We start from the raw sequence: 20,857 nt of genomic DNA, 5'->3' as shown, positions 1-20,857 counted from the left end.
GGGATGTATTGTTTAAAGCCAAGGCGCCCGGTAAAATGTATTAGGGACTCATCTACGCAGATGTTTTGCTCGGGGGTATACAAATCTGCAAATTTCTGGTTGAAATGGTCTATGAGGGGCCGAATTTTGTGGAGCCGGTCAAAAGCTGGGTGGCCTCTGGGACGGGAGGTGGTGTTGTCGCTAAAATGCAGGAAACGGAGGATGGCCTCAAATCGTGCCCTGGACATAGCAGCAGAGAACATGGGCATGTGATGAATCGGGTTCGTGGACCAATATGACCGCAATTCATGCTTTTTAGTTAGACCCATGTTGAGGAGAAGGCCCAAAAAAATTTTAAGTTCGGAAACTTGGACTGGTTTCCACCGGAAAGGCTGGGCATAAAAGCTTCCCGGGTTGGCGGATATAAATTGTGTGGCATACCGGTTTGTCTCTGCCACGACTAAGTCCAAGAGCTCCGCAGTCAAGAACAGCTCAAAAAATCCCAGGGCCTGAACCGATTTGAGCTGTCTCAACCCGAACTCCAGACTGGGCGGTGAAAGGGGGAACTAATGGTGCGGCTGAAGTTGGTGACTGCCAATCAGGGTTTGCCAGCACCTCAGGGATTCTAGGGACTCTACGGGCCTGTCTTTGCGGTGGCTGCGATGGGGTAACTACTGCACGTGCCACCGTACCAGCTTCAACTGCCCTTCTGGTGCTCGCCATGTCACCATGTTGTACGGCAGTGCTGGTACTAGGTCCAGGGAGGGCTGCGCTGCTGGTGTATGCCTCACCACGTGATCCGGCAGCGACAGCCCCACTCTGCTGCTCTTGAAGCGGATCCTGCATAACCTGTGGTCTAGCGACACGGGGCCTGGTATGCCTGGTGCTATCAGGGATCTCCACCTCCTCGTCCGAACTTTGGGTCAGAGAGCCACTGCTTTCCACAGGTTCATATTCTGACCCGCTAGATTCGTCAGATGAGGGTTCCCACTCCTCATCCGACTGGGTCAGAATCCTGTAGGCCTCTTCAGAAGAATACCCCCTGTTTGACATTTTGGACTACTAAATTTAGGGGTATTCCCTGAGACTACCCAAGAAAAAAAGCAAGCCTGTCTTACAAAGGGGAGGCTAGCGAAGTACCGGAGGCCGCTGCGGTTGATAAAAAAATATCAAAACTGATTTTTTTTATCGCCGCAGTGCGTGTAAAGTGAATGTGCAGTGATCAAAAAAATATATATTTTTTGTCACTGCGGTGGGGCGGGCGTGGGTGAACGCACGTGTGGGCGACCGATCAGGCCTGATCGGGCAAACACTGCGTTTCGGGTGGAGGGCGAGCTAAGGTGACACTAATACTATTATAGATCTGACCGTGATCAGTTTTGATCACTTACAGATACTATAAAAGTACAAATGCTGATTAGCGATACGCTAAACAGCGAATAAGTGACTGCGGTGCGGTGGGCTGGGCGCTAACTGACGCTAAACTACCTAACCAAGGGGCCTAAACTATCCCTAAAACCTAACAGCCAATACCAGTGAAAAAAAAAAAGTGACAGTTTACACTGATCACTTTTTTTCCTTTCACTAGTGATTGACAGGGGCGATCAAAGGGGTGATCAAAGGGTTAATTGGGGTGCAGGGGGGTGATCTGGGGCTAAGGTGTAGTGTTTGGTGTGTACTCACAGTTCAGTCTGCTCCTGTGCTGGATCCAACCGACGAAAAGGACCAGCAGAGGAGCAGAGAAGCCATATAACAGATCATATTTACTAATATGATCTGTTATATGGCTTGTGATTGGATTTTTTGAAAATCGCCAGCCTGCCAGCCAATGATCGTTGCTGGCAGGCTGGTGACGAACTTGTTCTTTAAATTTTGCCGGCCCGCGATGCGCGGGCCGTCTTTGAGCGAAATCTCGCGAGATGACGCGTATATGCGTGATTGTGCGCAGCGCTGCCACCTCCGGAACCCGAATCTGCGTTAGGCGGTCCAGAGGTGGTTAATGTGTTTTGCACGCGCGTGATAAAAAACTGAATGTTTACAAACAACATCTCTTAGCAACCATCTGTGAAAAACGCATCGCATCCGCACTTGCTTGCGGATGCGATGCGATTTTTCAAGCAGCTCCATTCACTTTTATGGGGCCTGCGTTGCGTGAAAATCGCAGAATATAGAACATGCTGCGACTTTCAAGCAACACACAAGTGATGCGTGAAAACCAACGCACATGTACACAGCCCCATCACGCATTGCACCAGCGTGGAATACTTGCTCGTGTGAAAGGGGCCTAAGGCTCCTATTGCACCTGCAGATGAAGCAGGTGATTGTCTGGAAGGGAGAGTTTCTTCCCGGCAATTTCCCGCTCGTTAGCGGAGAAGACCGCTGCTAATACATGCAGCGACCTCCTCCTCAGTATTCAGACTATCAATCACTAATGCCATCTCTCTTCCCCATACTGAATCGCTCTTGGCCTCCAGCAGGTTGTGATTTGACAGCACAATGTGCTGCCGACAAATGATGATTTTTAAACCTGCAGAAAAATTCCAATTACCCGAAGAACGAGCGTTTGCTTGTACGGTACATCGGGTAATTGTTGCAGTATTACACTTTTTGTGAACGCTTGTTAGCGATGATCTTCAGGATTATCTTCAGGTGTAATGGGGCCTTAACACTTCTGTCTTGACCCAGAACCAGTGCATATGAGTAGTCCTGTTCTATAGGGAGGAAAAAGCCTTTTTATTTCTCTTTGGCAACCTCTTTAACACATCCCAATAATGGGACAATTTGTTGTCCGATACCAAGAAGTAATTGTTAGGGTGTAGAATGGCATGCATCAAAGCCCAGTAATGTAGGTTTACACTTAGGCCCCTTTCACACTGGCGAGTTTTCCACGCGGGTGCAATGCGTGAGGTGAACGCATTGCACCCGCACTGAATCCGGACCCATTCATTTCTATGGGGCTGTGCACATGAGCTGTGATTTTCACGCATCACTTGTGCGTTGCGTGAAAATCGCAGCATGCTCTATCTATATTGTGCGTTTTCCACGCAACGCAGGCCCCATAGAAGTGAATAGGGCGGCGTGAAAATCGCAAGCATCCGCAAGCAAGTGCGGATGTGGTGCGATTTTCACGCATGGTTGCTAAGATAAAAGTCTATTCACTGTATTTTCCCTTATAACATGGTTATAAGGGGAAAAAAAATAGCATTCTGAATACAGAATGCTTAGTAGAAGGTCAATTGAGGGTTAATTTTTATATTTTTTTAACTCACCTCCTCCTCTTGATCGCGTAGCAGCCGGTCTCTTACTTCTTTAATCATGAGCTGCCGGCTAAAGGACCTGTGGTGACGTCACATCACATGGTCCATCACCGTGGTGATGGACCATGTGATTGGACCATATGATGAGCTCAGTGACGTCACCACAGGTCCTTTGACAGGTCCCGAAGAAAGAACAGGAGACCAGCAGCTACGCAATCAATTGGAGGAGGTGAGTTAATGTTTTTTTGTTTTTTTAACCCTCAATTGACCTTGTACTAAGCATTCTGTATTAAGGAATGCCATTATTTTCCCTTATAACCATGTTATAAGGGAAAATAATTACATCTACACAACACCGAACCCAAACCTGAACTTCAGTAAAGAAGTTCGGGTCTGGGTACCCCCTTCAGTTTTTTATCACGCGCGTGCAAAATGCATTACACCCGCACAATAAAAACGGAACGCAATCGCAGTCAAAACTGACTGCAATTGCGTACCTACTCGCGCGGGTTTGCCGCAACATATCCGGACCTTATCCGGACACGCTCGTGTGAAAGAGGCCTTACTGTTTTGTGTAGATGCCAGCCATTCAGAAGGACCTGTGATATCACAGCTGCCAAAAGTTAACTAGCCTATAGGATTCTGCAGAGGCTGCATAAATCTGGTCTCTTCCAGCCATTCTATTATCATTTTACCTTCACTTACGGCTTAGACTACTTTCACACCAGCGATTTTAATTTCCACTATTGAGATCCCTCATAGGATCTCAATAGCGGAGGAAAACGCTTCAGTTTTGTCCCCATTCATTGTCAATGGGGACAAAACTGAACTTAAGGGAACGGGGTACACCAGAATGCATTCCGTTCCTTTTGGTTGCGTTCCAATGACGCACACAAAAGCGCAGCAAGCCGCGTTTTTGAGTGCATCCTGGGATGCGGAGCAAGACTGATCCGTCATGATGGATCCGTTTACTCGGATACAATAGAGAACGGATCCGTCTTCTATTGACTTACAGTGGTTTTAGTTCCGGATCCGTCATGGCTATTTTAGAAATAATACAACCGGATCCGTTTAGAACGGATGCAGACGGTTGTATTATCATGACGGAAGCATTTTTTGCTGATCCATGACTGATCCAGCAAAAATGCTGGTGTGAAAGTAGCTGATTTAAGTGAGAATTTTTATATTTTTACTTATTTTGAAAAACTAACTGTTCCCAAAAAAAGTGTAAAAAGGGATGAAACCCCCCACTTCTTATGTGTGGGAGCTCAGCCTTATGTGACCCCGTCTGAAACATCAAATTTAATGATCAGCTCTACATAAAAGTAAATGCATATTTTCTGTTGGTTTTGCAAGTGAAAGAAACTTGCACCTTCAGGATGTGAAATTTGGCAGAGTCTTTGGTGTTTGACTATTATCCAGCAAAGCAGGCCTAGTAACACGGGCTCCTAAGTCTTCAAAGTATTAATAGCCTGGCTTAATGCTCCGCTATCTCTAGTCCTCCATCAAATAATATCCTCCTTCCCTGAATTAAGAGCCCTGTGTGGCAGCATCAAATATTTAAATGTTTCTCTCCATAAACTTTAATAAAATGAAAACTCAAAGAGCTGAATGTAATAAGACGCACGCAGTTTCATCAGCTAAATGAATTTCTCTTTGGCCACAGAGGGTTTCAGGCTAGTGCTCTATAAAACAAGTTCTTTACTGAATATTTCACGCACAATATGAGATCCAATTAAATAATGGGGGTACTGCCTCTTCTTGCTGAACTAAAATCCATTTCTGATGGAAAACACTTTTGCTTATTTCTCTTTGTAATTAAATTTGGTCTCCGAATGTGGTAATTAGAAGCATGAACTGGATCATGCTGAATTAATGCTGAATTAATGTTTTAAACAATGAAATAACGCAGCACTCAGATATTGCATTGTAGTGACCAGTATATATGTTCCTATTACCCCCCCCCCCAAAAAAAAAGCACAACATAAAAAAACATGTAAGGGTACTTTCACACTTGCGTTTTTCTTTTCCGGCACGGAGTTCCGTCCTAGGGGCTCAATAACGGAAAAGAACTGATGAGTTTTATCCCCATGCATTCTGAATGGAGAGCAATCTGTTCAAGATGCATTAGGATGTCTTCAGTTCAGTCACTGAACAGCGTTTTGGACGGAGGAAATACCGCAGCATGCTGCGGTATTATCTCCGTCCAAAATTGCGGATCAGATGTCGGATCCTGCAATAATTTACATTAAAATGTATTAGTGCCGGCATTAAAAAGACTGCAATGCCGGATCCATCCTTCTGGTCTGCGCAGACCGGTAAAAATGTGAAAAAAAATATATAACTGATCCATTTCTCCGGATGACATCCAGAGAGATGGATCCGCATCCACATCAGTCTACAAATGCTGTCCGTTTGCATGCAGATTGCCGGATACGGCAGGCAGTTCCGGCGACGGAACTGCTTGCTGGTTCATTCTGCAGCAAGTGTGAAAGTAGCCTAAGGCCTCTTTCACACAAGTGTGACGGATTGGTTCCGTATGCGTTTAGTGAAACTCGCACCAATTTGCAAGCAAGTTCAGTCAGTTTTGTCTGCGATTGCGTTCAGTTTATTCAGCGTGGGTGCAATGCGTTTTGATACGTTTTTCACTCGCGTGTTAAGGTTTAACATCTCTTAGCAACCATAAGTGAAAAACGCATTGCATCTGCACTTGCTTGTGGATGCAGTTCGTTTTTCACTGAAGCCCCATTCACTTCTATGGGGCCAGGGCTGCGTGAAAAACGCAGAATATAGAACATGCTGCGTTTTTCGCACAATGCAGAACTGATGGTTGAAAAAAAAAGCTCATGTACACAGACCCATTTAAATGAATGGGTCAGGATTCAGTGCAGGTGCTATGCGTTCACGTCACGTAATGCACCCGTGCGGGAAAACTCGCTCGTGTGAAAGGGACCTAAAGCACACAGTTGTGAAAAAAACTGGTTGCCTTATGATGGCAACCCCTGTCTATATTGTAAATTAAGGCTCGGCACCACCCTCTGCGTCTGTGCCCGGTATGCAATACTACATATCTCCTGCAGTAGACTACACATGGGTTCTCCCAGCGATGGTAGCTAATCATTGAGTTTAAAATAGCCGGACCCACAGCACTCAGCTACTCTGCTATTTTTATCAGCCCCCTATTTTTGTCACTCCCATAGTAATCAATGGAGGGCGGCGACACATGCATGGTCCGCTCTCCTTCACTTTGCCGGCTAATGTGTGGGACTCGCCCCTGTCAGACAATGATAGCAATATGCCACCAATGCTTGAGATGACACAACCCCCTTAAATGTATGATCGCTGGTGGTCGAACCGCTGGGAATCCCCACAGCTTATGAGAACAGGGGTCCCGTATCTCCCGTTTCTATGGGACTGAATGAGAATAGAGTGCTTGTCCATCTCCATCAGTTCCATAGACCCGTTGATGAATACTTTTTCGTGGGATAACCACTTTAGAGGGAACCTGTCACCGGGATTTTGTGTATAGAGCTGAGGACATGGGTTGCTAGATGGCCGCTAGCACATCCGCAATATCCAGACCCCATAGCTCTGTGTGCTTTTATTGTGTCAAAAAAACGATTTGATACATATGCAAATTAACCTGAGATGAGTCCTGTCCCTGGCTCATCTCACATACAGAAATCATCTCAGGTTAATTTGCATATGTGTCAAATCTATACACAAAATCCCGGTGACAGGTTCCCTTTAAAGGAAATCTGTCACCAGGAATTTTACTTTCTGTTAAAACATGCACAATACCTTGTGTTACTTCATTCCGGAGAAATAGTCCTTTTAATCCAATGAGCAATCCATATGCTGGGGACATGGATGATGATAGTGGCAATGGCATGGGGCTGATGGCGCTCGCTGGGGGACATGGATGATGGCCAATGGCATGGGGCTGATGGCGCTGGCTGGGGGACATGGATGATGGTGGTGGCAATGGCATGGGGCTGATGGCGCTCGCTGGGGGACATGGATGATGGCCAATGGCATGGGGCTGATGGCGCTGGCTGGGGGACATGGATGATGATGATGGTGGTGGCAATGGCATGGGGCTGATGGCGCTGGCTGGGGTACATGGATGATGGCCAATGGCATGGGGCTGATGGCGCTGGCTGGGGGACATGGGTGATGGTGCTGGCTGGAGGACATGGATGATGGCAATGGCATGGGGCTGATGGCGCTGGCTGGGGGACATGGATGATGGCAATGGCATGGGGCTGATGGCGCTGGCTGGGGGACATGGATGATGGCAATGGCATGGGGCTGATGGCGCTGGCTGGGGGACATGGATGATGATGGCCATGTAATTTGTATACATACAGAAGATATTTTTTTTTTCCCCGCGATATATCGTTATATAGCGCATGCTTCAAATTATATAGTGATATAGATTTTAGGCCATATCGCCCAGCCTTACATGCACTCATTTTGGTTAGAGGTCCTCCTATTCCTGCACACTCGCTTCCAATTTCCCAGGATCCTAACTCCCCAGATATGTCCGCTGGAAGATGTGGTAAGACGGGCATATGATAGGCTTTTGTTTTGCTTTGTTCTTTTCTGTGTTCAGAAAATGTTGATTGTGTCTTGGAAATCCACTGCCTCGCCTAGTCTGACTCACTGGATTCAGTTGGTAATAAGTATGTTCCATTGTACAAAACTCTGTATGCTAATAGAAAGTGTTCTCAAAAGTTTCATATAGTTTGGATGTGCTGGATTGTTCTGGATGCTACTCCTGTCTAACTGCCTTCTACTATATTGTCAGTGATATATGAAGCTTTGGAAACTCGATGTATGAATGAGAGCGAGACTGGGTATTCATTGTTTATTCTTGTTTATTTCATTTATTGTCTTTTTCTTTTTCTCTTGAAACCAATAAATAATGCCTTTAAAAAATTTTTTTTAACTGCATGTCAAAGGGACTCTAGGGGGAATTTATCATTCCCCCCTACGGCTGTTTGCTTGTATTAAAAAAACCGCAAAATGCGGTTTTGCAAATTTTCAAATGCAATAAAGTTTTTTTTTTTACGCAACTGCCGTTTTTACGCCATCCTTGCCATGTTTTTGAAAAGGGGGCGGAGTGTGGGTGGGGCCATTGACACAGGCACATTTTAACATTACAAGTAGTCCCTCAAGTTACAATTGGTTACAGGAGAACCATTGTATGTTGAAACCATTGTAAGTCGAGTAATTAATTCCAAAGCCCCAAAATGTCATCCAAGATGAGAGAAAATTAAGATTTAAGAAAAAAATAATCTGATAACTAAGGGCTCGTTCACACGTATTGCGTTCCGTATACGGGCCGTTTTCTGCGTTCCACATACGGTCTGTATACGGAACCATTCATTTCCATGGGTTCGCAAAAGACCTTACATACAGCAGTCAGGAACAGCTGATTACCAGCAACTAATCCAGCTACTTTACCAGAGAAGTGGCCTTGATTGGTTGGATTTGAGTCTGAGACATTGTATGTTGAATTTAGTTTCAACGTACGATGGGTCAGAAAAGACCATTATATGTTGAAAATATTGTATCCTGAGGCCATTGTATCTTCAGGGACCACTGTATTTATGCCAGAAACTGGAGCAAATAGTGACTGAAATCTATGCCAGTCTGGCGCATGGACTGTGGGAGAAGCCATTTAATTTGACTAGGCCTGTACCTCATCGTGCCTACTCTAGTGGCGCAAGGGCAATGTGCTTGATAAATCAAGGCCTTTTTAACCGCTTAGTGACCAGCCATATGCCATTTTACGGCAGTCACTAAGGGGCCTTAGCCTGGGCTTCTGCTCTAATGGTCTGTACCAGCAAAGTGCTGATTCTGGAAGTTTAGATGCCATGGTTGCTATTGACTGTGGCATCTAACTAGAATACAGAGGGAGCGGACTCTGTCTCTGTCATTTGTGCGATGCTGATGTCTCTGCACAGTAGCCTGGGAGCAAATGAAGTCCCCAGGTCTGCCTCCAGTGTTTCCTAGAAGGCAGCGCCTCTCTGGCACAGCCTGCTGTTGACTCAGTATAGTACTAACAGTATAATTCTCTTGTACTGCATAAGTAGTACCCGAGAATTATAGAAGTGATCAAAAGATGGTCTATTAAAATCCCCTTGTGGTTAAAAAAAAAAAAGTATTAAATTAAAAACCTCCAAGTTGAAAAATATACCTTCTTCAATGGAAAAACTGCAACAATAAAATCCCCTCCACATGTTTGGCATTGCTGTGTCCGTAACCACCCGCACTACCCAAATATCATGCCATAAAAATTATGCAGTGAAAAAAAAAAGGCGAAAATTGTCTCTTCGCCATAAAAAAGGAAGCTATCAAAATGTGCTATGTACCCCAAAATTATACCATTGAAAGCTACAAATGATCCCACAAAAATCAAGCCCTCACACAGCTCCATAGAAAGAAAAGTAAAAAAAGTTATTGGTATTGGGATGCAGCGATGCAAAAACATTTTTATTTTTATTTTTTAAAGTGTTTTTATTGGGCAAAAGTAGTAAAACATAAAAAAAAACGATATATATTTAGTATTGCTGTAATTGTAGTGACCCAGAGAGTAAAATTAGCATGGTATTGATGCCGAAAAATGAACCCTGTAAAAAGACCCCCCAAAAAAAGGTTAATAAAAGTTAATCCGTTTAAAGTAAGAAGTTGTTTTATCCCAAAAAAGCACTATTAAAAAGTATATCTTGTCCCGCAAAAAAAACAAGTCCTCCCACAGCTACCACTGACTGAAAAATAATAGTTATTGCTCTTGGAATGCTATGGGGAAAATTTGAAGAAAGGTGGGGGGGGGGGAAGGCCCAAAACGGCTGGTCACAATGGGGTTAAGTTCAAATAGGTCAGTTGAGACAGTTAAATGGAGGCTAGGCGATCAGTTAAAAAGTCTTGGAAAATACCTTTAAATGAAAACCTTGGTAAAACCTGTTTATATTTTTTTGAAAATTGTTTGTTTATTTTAGCATGGTGAACCTATGTGACGGCTTTATTTCACCTGTACCTTGGGGTTTCCAGATTACACCAGTTTGTTAAATAACCCCATAAATACTTAAAAATGTGCAAAGTAAAACTGCCTTAGTTGCCCATAGCAAACAGTCAGATTCCACTTTTCAATTTCCACAGCTCCTTTGGAAGATGAAAGGTGGAATCTGGTTGCTATGGGCAACTAAGCCAGCTCTACTTTACACCAGTTTAATAAATGACCCCAATAGTTCTTACTTTTAATATTTATGTGTAAAGTATTATTTTACACCTTTATCTGAATGAAGCTATAAGTTACCTAGCTTTTCATGTTTTTAAGGAAGTACCCAAAGGAAATGAAGGCATCGGTGCAAAGATATGATTCTTAATGCAATTTTAAAATAAGTAGATATATCAGGCTGCGTAGTCTTTAATCTCAGCTCGCCCTACGGTTTGCGGCTTGTAGTTCTCTCTACTTCCCTGTCCGTAAAAAACCGAATGGTGATATTTACACATTATTCCTCATACCCAGGCATGTAGCTTTGAGCAATGTTTTGTGTGCCTTCAACTTGCTTGGAGACATTAATAGTTAATGTATGAGTTTAGCAGTTTCCTGTTGCTTTTTTTGTTTATTAATATTCCCTCCTAAATTATGAAAGCTCTGTCATCTTTTTTGCTTGTTTGACAAAAGTTCTAAAGAGCGTGGTTTTAAAAATGTACGATAGATCTCAAGTGATGTGAATATAGTTATAGGTTTGTTGTGTATTATTATTTTTTTTTTTTTTTTCTTTTAATCCAGATATTTTTGAACTCTTGGTTGCTCGTTACGATTATCCCCTGTCTAAAGGACAACGATGGTTCCTAAAACCCTTTTCTCCGTAAAGAGGGGCATATTGCGCAAGATAGACCATCAATAGAAGTTCAGCGGGTGGGTCTGACTCCTGGCATTCCCACCGATTTTAGCTGTTTGAGGAACCCGCATCACTTACCAGACCACTGAACGCTGCAGCTTACCAAACACAGCGCGGTCCATTGGTTTGGAAGATGACTTAAAGGCTACTTTCACACTAGCGTTTTTCTTTTCCGGCATAGAGTTCCGTCACAGGGGCTCTATACCGGAAAAGAACTGATCAGGCATATCCCCATGCATTCTGAATGGAGAGTAATCCGTTCAGTTTGCATCAGGATGTCTTCAGTTCAGTCGTTTTGACTGATCAGGCAAAAGAGAAAACCGTAGCATGCTACGGTTTTATCTCCGGCTAAAAAAACTGAAGACTTGCCTGAATGCCGGATCAGGCATTTTTTCCCATAGGAATGTATTAGTGCCGGATCCGGCATTCAGAATACCGGAATGCCGGATCCGTCCTTCCGGTATGCGCATGCGCAGACTGAAAAAAAGGTGAAAAAATAAATGCCGGATCCGTTTTTGCCGGATGACACCGGAAAGACGGATCCGGCATTTCAATGCATTTTTTCGACTGATCAGGCATTTTTAAGACTGATCAGGATCCTGATCGGTCTTACTAATGCCATCAGTTAGCATACATTTTGCCTGATCCGGCAGGCAGTTCCGGCGACGGAACTGCTTGCCGGATCTCTCTGCCGCAAGTGTGAAAGTAGCCTAAGCTTTCATGGAGCGCTGTGATCTCTTCGTACAGCAGATCGGTAGGGTGTCAGGATTTGGACCGATCAGATATTGATTATCTAGCCAGAGAATTGGCCATCACTTTTTATGGAGAACCACTTTAACTCCCAAGATGCCACAGTCAATAGTGACTGTAGTATCTAGGCCAGGGATCAGCTGCTGTGAAAGTACAACTGCCAGCATGCACACTTAATTGGCTGTTCAAAATAGTTCATCACCCTTACCTGCTCTACCTCGCAGTGGCTTCACCTGTACTTGCAGATCGACGTAACGCAGTGCGAAGAACTCCAACTGAGATACAAGATAATCCAGCACTGTCATACATAAAACCGGATTCTTTATTTCTGTGCGAGATACAAGAAGATAAAATGTTGACGCGTTCACACGTGCAAAAACACTAAACCAATAAGGATCTCTGAACGTCATGGATTAGTTGATTATTCCAGTTCAACTCATCGACTTCGAATGCTTCATCCGAAGTCGATTTGTATAAAACTTTGTTAGAATACTGTACAGAGTGAGCACTCCATACAGTATTAGAATGTATTAGCTCAGATGAGCCAAAGTTGTTACTTTGCGAAGTCTCCCGAGACTTCGGGTAATAATGTCGTAAATTAATTTCTACTGTAAAAAACCTTGCTACTGAACACAGGTTTGGTACTGAGATACCACCTGGAACCGAACCTGTGTTCGGTAGCAAGGTCTTTTACAGTAGAAATGAATTAAGGGCTCTTTCACACTTGCGTTGTCCGGATCCGGCGTGTACTCCACTTGCCGGAATTACACTCCGGATCCGGAAAAACGCAAGTGTACTGAAGGCATTTGAAGACGGAACCGTCTTCCAAATGCGTTCAGTGTTACTATGGCACCCAGGACGCTATTAAAGTCCTGGTTGCCATAGTAGGAGCGGGGAGCGGGGGAGCGGTATACTTACAGTCCGTGCGGCTCCCGGGGCGCTCCAGAATGATGTCCGAGCGCCCCATGCGCATGGATGACGTGATCCATGTGATCACATGATCCATGCGCTTGGGGCGCCCTGACGTCACTCTGGAGCGCCCGGGGAGCCGCACGGAAGGTAAGTACACTGCTCCCCCGCTCCCCACTACACTTTACCATGGCTGCCAGGACTTTAGCGTCCCGGCAGCCATGGTAACCATTCAGAAAAAGCTAAATGTCGGGTCCGGCAATGCGCCGAAACGACGTTTTAGCTTAAGGCCGGATTCGGATCAATGCCTTTCAATGGGCATTAATTCCGGATCCGGCCTTGCGGCAAGTGTTCCGGATTTTTGGCCAGAGCAAAAAGCGCAGCATGCTGCGGTATTTTCTCCGGCCAAAAAACGTTCCGTTCCGGAACTGAAGACATCCTGATGCATCCTGAACGGATTTCTCTCCATTCAGAATGCATTAGGATAAAACTGATCAGGATTCTTCCGGCATAGAGCCCCGACGACGGAACTCTATGCCGGAAGACAAGAACGCAGGTGTGAAAGAGCCCTTACCCGAAGTCTCGCGAGACTTCGCAAAGTAATAACTTTGGCTCATCTGAGCCAATACATTCTAATACTGTATGGAGTGCTCACTCCGTATAGTATTCTAACAAAGTTTCATGCGAATCGACTTCGGATGAAGCATCCGAAGTCTATTCGCTCATCCCTAATTCCCTACTTGTACAAAACTTGGAGTTGGATTGAAGAAATCAAGGAATGAGCTGGAAAAGAAATGCAAGCACCGTTTACATTGTAGGTTACACACGACGGAAAGTTCCAAATTCAAATGTGCAATAATAGTGTTATTCAATGATAAAACATAACATCTTGTCTTTTATTCTACCCCTTTGGACTTCTTGTTTCCAAAATAAAAATCCAATAAGTTTCTCTAGAGAATGGTTTCTTTCTATAATCGCCACCTCTTTGGGGTTTTATTGCTCTTTCTATCCCACAGAACGAGAAGCCAGAGATATCTCATTTCTGAATATCCAAAAGTGTTTGGGAATTGCTGAAGCAGTAGAGGCTTTATCATTTTTAATGTCACATGTTGAGTTTTTAACCCCTTAGGGACTTGGGATGTACCGGTACGCCACGTTTGCCGAGTCCTTAAGGACTCAGGACGTACCGGTACGTCCTAAGTTTAAAAATAGATTGCGGCGGGGGTTAATAATAACAGGATGCCCGCTGAAATCATTCAGCGGGCATCCGGTCACAATTCAGACCTGCGGTTTGCAGCTTTTACCTGCGGTTGCGGCGGGCGGTGCCATCAGGTCCCCATGCGGCTGTGGGGGGGGGGGACCCAATGGTATGGAAGGCATCGCGCTGGCATCGCCCCTTGGATCTCACAGGCCGGAAGCTGTATGAGTAAAGGCTGTTTCACACGAGCGGATGCCGTGCGTGACATCCGCTCCGTGAATGACAGCCAAGACCCGATGCGGACAGCAGAAGCACGGAGCATTAACATGACTTATAATGCTCCGTGCCTCTCTGTGATCTCTTTACTACGAAATCACGCACCCCAAAATAGTGCCAATAAAACCGTCATCTCATCCGGCAAAAATCATACCCTACCCAAGGTAATCGCCCAAAAACTGAAAAAATTATGGCTCTCAGACTATGGAAACACTAAAACATGATTTTTTTTTTTGCTTCAAAAAAGAAATCATTGTGTAAAACTTACATAAATAAAAAAATTATACATATTAGGTATCGCCGCATCCGTGACAACCTGGTCTATAAAAATATCACATGATCTAACCTGTCAGATGAATGTTGTAAATAACAAAAAAATTAAAAACGGTGCCAAAACAGCTATTTCTTGTTATCTTGCCTCACAAAAAGTGTAATATAGAGCAACCAAAAATCATATGTACCCTAAACTAGTACCAACAATACTGCCACCCTATCCCGTAGTTTCTAAAATGGGGCCATGTTTTTGGAGTTTCTACTCTAGGGGTGCATCAGGGGGGCTTCAAATGGGACATGGTGTAAAAAAAAAAAAAGTCCAGCAAAATCTGCCTTCCAAAAACCGTATGGCATTCCTTTCCTTCTGCGCCCTGCCGTGTGCCCGTACAGTAGTTTACGACCACATATGGGGTGTTTCTGTAAACTACAGAATCAGGGCCATAAATATTGAGTTTGGTTTGTAACTGGAAAAAAAATATTAAAATGGAATATCTGCCAGAAAAGTGAAATTTTGAAATTGTATCTCTATTCTCCATTAATTCTTGTGGAACACCTAAAGGGTTAACAAAGTTTGTAAAATCAGTTTTGAATACCTTGAGGGGGGTTGTTTATAGAATGGGGTCATTTTTGGGTGGTTTCTATTATGTAAGCCTCGCAAAGTGACTTCAGACCTGAACTGGTCCCTAAAAATTGGGTTTTTGAAAATTTCTGAAAAATTTCAAGATTTGCTTCTAAACTTCTAAGCCTTGTAACATCCCCAAAAAATAAAATTACATTCCCCATATGTCTATTTCATGTTTGGATCATTTTGGGAATGATAAGTAATAACAATTTTTGGAGGCATTACTATGTATTATAGTAGAGAAATTGAAACTTGGAAATTTTAAATTTTTTGGTAAATTTTTTTGACTCCATTTTACCAGTGTCATGAAGTACAATATGTGACGAGAAAACAATCTGAGATTGGCCTGGATAAGTCAAAGCGTTTTAAAGTGATCAGCAAGTGACACTGGTCAGATTTGCAAAAAATGGCCAAGTCCGTAAGGTGAAATGGGGCAGAGTCCTTAAGGGGTTAAAGATTGAGCCCGCTCCTAAGCAGCACGGGCGCCATAGCAACAGGGTGCCTTCTGTTTTATATAGCAGGCTCCCACAGCTAATGTCTGCGACCGGCGGTAATGCAGATCGCGGACATTTAACCTCCTAAATGCCATAGTCAAACCTGACCACGGCATCTGAGCATGTGTCTTACCGGAAGCGCGCGCTTCCAGTAATGCTCTGGCTCCCCCATGTGGCAATTGGAGGAGCCGTGTCTTGTGTGCAGCAGCCCCTGTCGGAGAGAATGACAGGAGGGAGGCTGCTGCACAGTGTTATCTATGGAGCCCATACCTGTAGCAGGGCTCCATAGGAAACTAGTAAAATCATTATAGACTCCAATGTTATTGTATTGGAGTCTGAGAATAGCAATCTAATGATCACTTGTTATAGTTCCCTATGGGAACTATAAAAAAAAAATAAAGTTTCAAAAAATTTAAATTCAAATCACCCCCCCCACCCCAAAATGAGAATAAAAAAATCGCCCATATTAATCCTATAAGGGAAACGGCAAAACCAAAAAAAGTGTCAAAATCGATGACTCGCCATTTTTTGGACACTTCTCCTCCCACGAAAAATTAGATAAATAGTGATCAAAAAGTTGTACTCCAGAAAGGTATCAATGAAAAGTGTAGATTGCTACGCAAAAAAAATTAGCCATCATACAGCTCCGCAAACATAACTACAAATTTATAGGGGCCAGAAAATGATGACAAAAGATTTTTTTTCAAGATTTTTTAAATTTTTTATTTATTTTTTGTATCAAAATGCAAGAAAAACTATACATATGTGGTATTGCTGGATTCGTATTGACCTGGAGAATAAAGATCACAAGTCAGTTTTACCACATAGTGAACATTGTAATAAAAAATATATAAAATAAAAACCGAAAACTGTGGAAATTCCATCCCATTTGGATTTTTTCCCCATTACATTATATGCAGTATTAAATGGTGGCATTAGAAAGTACAACTTTTCCCGCAAAAAAACAAGCCCTCACATGGCTATGTGAATGGAAAAATATAAAAGTTATGGCTCTGGGAAGGCGGGGAGTGCAAAAGGCAAAGGTGAAAAAACTTCCGGGATAAAAGGGTTAAAGTATTGGTGGTACATACTGCATATGGTGCAGCCCTTTATTGACAGGGCCAGGTGTAATCGAGTTTACACTGCATGTCCCTTTCAAAGTTCAGAGGGCGTGACAGTTACAGACAGAGCAGAGCCTCTAGGTGTAATGGTAACGCCCCCGTTGCTCCTAGAGGCTCATTTGCATATATTAAAACATCATGTTTCTCTGCAATGCGGGCACATATGAAAATGGGACCAACACAGATGTCTTCAGCTGCCAAGTGCACATGGAACAGGTCAGCAAGTGTCATAGGGACAAATCTGCTGACAGATTTTTTTAAGAAGTCTTTCAAGGAGCACAAACATTAGATAGATTTTTTTCATTTCCCCTCCCTGCTAATTTTCCACAAAGAAACAGATGCTAAAGTGTGCAGATGAATCTGTGCCGTCCTTGGATACAGTGTAGTGCTGTTTAGTAAATGATTCAATAATCCAATCTGAGGGAGTTGAAGAATAACAAGTCCATAACATGTATACTACTATTTTGGCTCAAGAACAAAGATAAAGGTGCTATAAATGCAGTCTTCCCTTTGAAGTCTTTAGAGGAGAAATTCCATCCAAATTGCCAAATCCAATGTAATCTCCTTTTTTGCCTTTTACCTTTTTGATGAATCTTATGAGTTCACGCCTAGATATTCACTGGTCAAGGTCTCACTACGTTACTGGTTAATCAGTACAGTCTTGCGCTGGTTGTATCCAATGCTAATGCATTAATAGTTTCTTGAGCGGGTCAGTCAGTAAGTATCTTTCATCACTTCTGTAAGGGCTCATGCACATGACCGTATATATTTTGCTGTCCGCAAAACACGGATCCACCAAAAATTCTGTTGACGTCCATGTGCATTCTGTATTTTGCGGAACGGAAAAGCTGGCCCCTAATAGAACAGTCCTATCCTTGTCCGTTATGCAGACCATAATAGGACATGTTAGTTTTTTTGCCGAACGGACATTCGGAAATACGGAAATGGAATGCACACTGAGAATCTTCCGGGTTTTTTTGTGGACCCATTGAAATGAATGGTTCTGCGGTCTGCGAAAAAACTGAATGGACATGGAAAGAAAATGCATTTGTGTGCATGAGCCCTAAAAGTCATGATCGAATGTGGGAAGATGAAAAAAAGTATAGTGCCTGTAAAAGGATTAATTTATAAATTTGGACACCTACAACTGCCTCTTTCCATTTAATGTTATGGTCAGTCAAGGTTTTTTTCCAGTCTTTCATTAAAATGATAGAAAAATCTAGCTGTTGTAAATCTGGGCAATGTAAATATGGAGCCGACTATCAGTGAACTGATAATTACAATTCTTGATTTTGTAACTTGAATGGATTCTGGAGTTGTAGTGAGGTCTATACCGTGGGACTGCATGGGTCTCTGTGGACTGGTTCTTAGTTGCTGAAAACAAGGTCATACGTACGACAGAGGCAACACATACTGTACCTGTTCTGTGGGGCACCTGGAGACGTGGGAACCATTCCAGGTTGATCTGTCCACCTGAGTTGTGAGAAGTGGACCTGGCTTGTGGTCTCTGGATGCTGCAAATTTTTTCAAACTAGGAGTGGGAATTGTAGTTAAGGTACCATAGCTACGTCCATGGTGACCATAGTTCAGTGCTACAGCTCTGCGGGTTATAAACACTTCTCCTGATGATAAATGGAGCGTTTCTGATGATCACGGTTTATTAGGAAAGTGATATGTGGTGTTTCATCGAAATGAGAAGCTGGTGTAGTGTGAAGTGGTTATATGTACCGCTAAGGCTACTTTCACACCTGCGTTAGGTGCGGATCCGTCTGGTATCTGCACAGACGGATCCGCACCTATAATGCAAACGCTTAGATCCGTTCAGAACGGATCCGTTTGCATTACCATGAACAAAAAAAATAAAAAAATAAAAAATATATATATTTTTTTTGTTCATGATAATGAAACGGATCCGTTTTGACTTTACATTGAAAGTCAATGGAGGACGGATCCGTTTGAAAATTGAGCCATACTGTGCCAACTTCAAACGGATCCGTCCCCATTGACTTACATTATAAGTCTGGACGGATCCGTTTGTGTCCGCCTGCTGAGCGGAGCGGAGGACAAACGGTGCCAGACTGATGCATTCTGATCGGATCCGCCTCCACTCAGAATGCATTAGGGCTGGACGGATCCGTTCGGGGCCGCTTGTGAGAGCCTTCAAACGGAACTCACAAGCGGAGCCCCGAACGCTAGTGTGAAAGTAGCCTAAGAACCATCAATAGAGCTCCTCTTTGAAATATGGGTGGGCTCCTCCGTTTAGTTCACCATCGTTCCACCGCAACGCTACCCATTGCCTCCCCCTTTTGTTTGACAGTCCCTGAGATTTCAGAACCAGTAGCAATGGTAAGGAGAAGCCAGGTCACCTGACAGAGCTACCCCGCTCATGGTGCACCGAAACTGTATTTGCATAAAAGTAATCTCTCTCAGGATTAGAAGACCAGATTTTTCATGAGAGGTATGGGTGACAGTGACATGGATGATTGGGAGACACGTTCAACTCAATAAATACATGGATGTATAGAGATTTTCACACTGGTAAAATTATATATATATATATATATATATATATATATATATATATATATATATTATAATTATTTTTTTTTTCACAATATATACACACATGACCGTATCTGTTTTTGCAGGTACCATCCGTGTGCATTTTCCCTTTCTGCAGGCTCTGCAATATATTACAAATACCTATCCTTCTCCGCATATTTTTTTGGCGGGGATGCGGAGAAGCACACGGTGTGCTGTTCACATCTTTTGAGGCCCCATTGAAATTAACAGGTCTGCATCCGATGTGCAAAAAGTGTGGATCGGATGCACGCCGGAACTACGTTCCTGTACAGGAGGCCTAACTATTTCTTTATTTATTTAAATCCCTATAATTTTTATACTTGGGAGTCCAGTAGGCGGTCCTACCAGTGATTGACGGCTATCTTTCAAAGATTGTACATATATAATGGAATATGACCGTCTCCTTATGAAATGACGTTTCCGTAGAGACTCCATGCAATAGAATGGGAGCTGTTTTATGACTCTGTTCAAAATTGTGCTGCAATATGGCCATGTGAATGAGGCCTAATACTACATAAAGCTGGCAGCTCACATTAGATGTATAAATCCGCCTTGGGGCAGCTAGACTATTCCCTTTTTCCCCTTTAGAATAACCTGTGTGCTTGGCTGATACAAGTGCAGGGTTTCCGGGCAAAGTGGTGTCGGCAGAACAAACTTTTGGCCTCCCGTTTTCTTATATGTTTAGCAGGTGAAAAGTGAGCTTGAAACGTATACTGTAATATCAGCCACTTCAGAGGTGTGGGGCATATTCCTGCACTGCTTTCCAGGACTCTTTCATTGCAATTGCAGCCAGGTGGATGGTGCGGCAGTGTAAAGCATAACTGTTCGATTTTTGCTCTGGCTAAGCAAGTACTATTTCAGCTGATTAATTCATGAAATGCTCAACAATTATAACCATTAAAATTTAACTTTTTTTTTTCCTACCAGGTGACCCCTGCACGATTTCTTCACAAATGGAGCTGGAAGAAGCTTTCCGATTATACTCCATATATAAAGAGGAGGGCCTCAGCATTCACGGTAAACAATTGCACCTTTGTTACAGCTCGCTACGTCTGTCACTTTTTGTCCAGAAAATGTGACCATGTGGAGCAGCTTTATGTTGCAGTTTCCTCTGCTGTCCTTGAAAGAGAATCTGCATTCTGGAGCGCTACCGAAAAACTGTCCTTGATGTAACTTTTTTCCTGTCCAGCTCATAGGTTTAACAAGACATGAATTCCTGATTACTCATGACTTGCGCAACACGTGCTGCACTGTGCAACGACCTTGGCATAAGATCTTGTAGCCATCCTAGATATTTACCATACTTAGGCCAACTGCACTAGACCGTATCCGTTTTGCTGTCTGCAAATCTCAGATCCGCAAATTAAGGGGTAAAAAAAAAAAAAAAAAAAAGAAAAAAGCCTGGTCTGCAAAACGGACAAAAATAGGACATGTACTGTAATTTGTGGCCCTGCTGTACAGAGGCAGGCAGCGCACAGA

The 20,857-nt window shown here is 43.3% G+C and overlaps 1 protein-coding gene across 2 annotated transcripts in view; it reads left to right on the top strand.

Annotated features, from left to right (window-relative positions):
* The window catches only part of PRKCZ (protein kinase C zeta), a 264,054-nt gene that overhangs the window by 63,486 nt on the left and 179,711 nt on the right, over positions 1-20,857 (top strand). Inside the window, exons 1-2 of one of the 2 annotated variants that reach the window (XM_040427522.1) lie at positions 7,312-7,316; positions 20,306-20,395. In XM_040427522.1, the coding sequence (XP_040283456.1) occupies positions 20,332-20,395 (64 nt within the window). In that variant the 5' untranslated portion in view covers positions 7,312-7,316; positions 20,306-20,331. Of the gene's footprint in view, positions 1-7,311; positions 7,317-20,305; positions 20,396-20,857 lie in introns of those variants that run through there. The other variant, XM_040427515.1, reaches the window with a different exon arrangement.

This window comes from Bufo bufo, chromosome 1 (assembly GCF_905171765.1).
Source record: "Bufo bufo chromosome 1, aBufBuf1.1, whole genome shotgun sequence".
Classification (NCBI taxonomy): Eukaryota; Metazoa; Chordata; class Amphibia; order Anura; family Bufonidae; genus Bufo; species Bufo bufo.
This window is presented reverse-complemented; position numbering and strand designations above follow the sequence as displayed.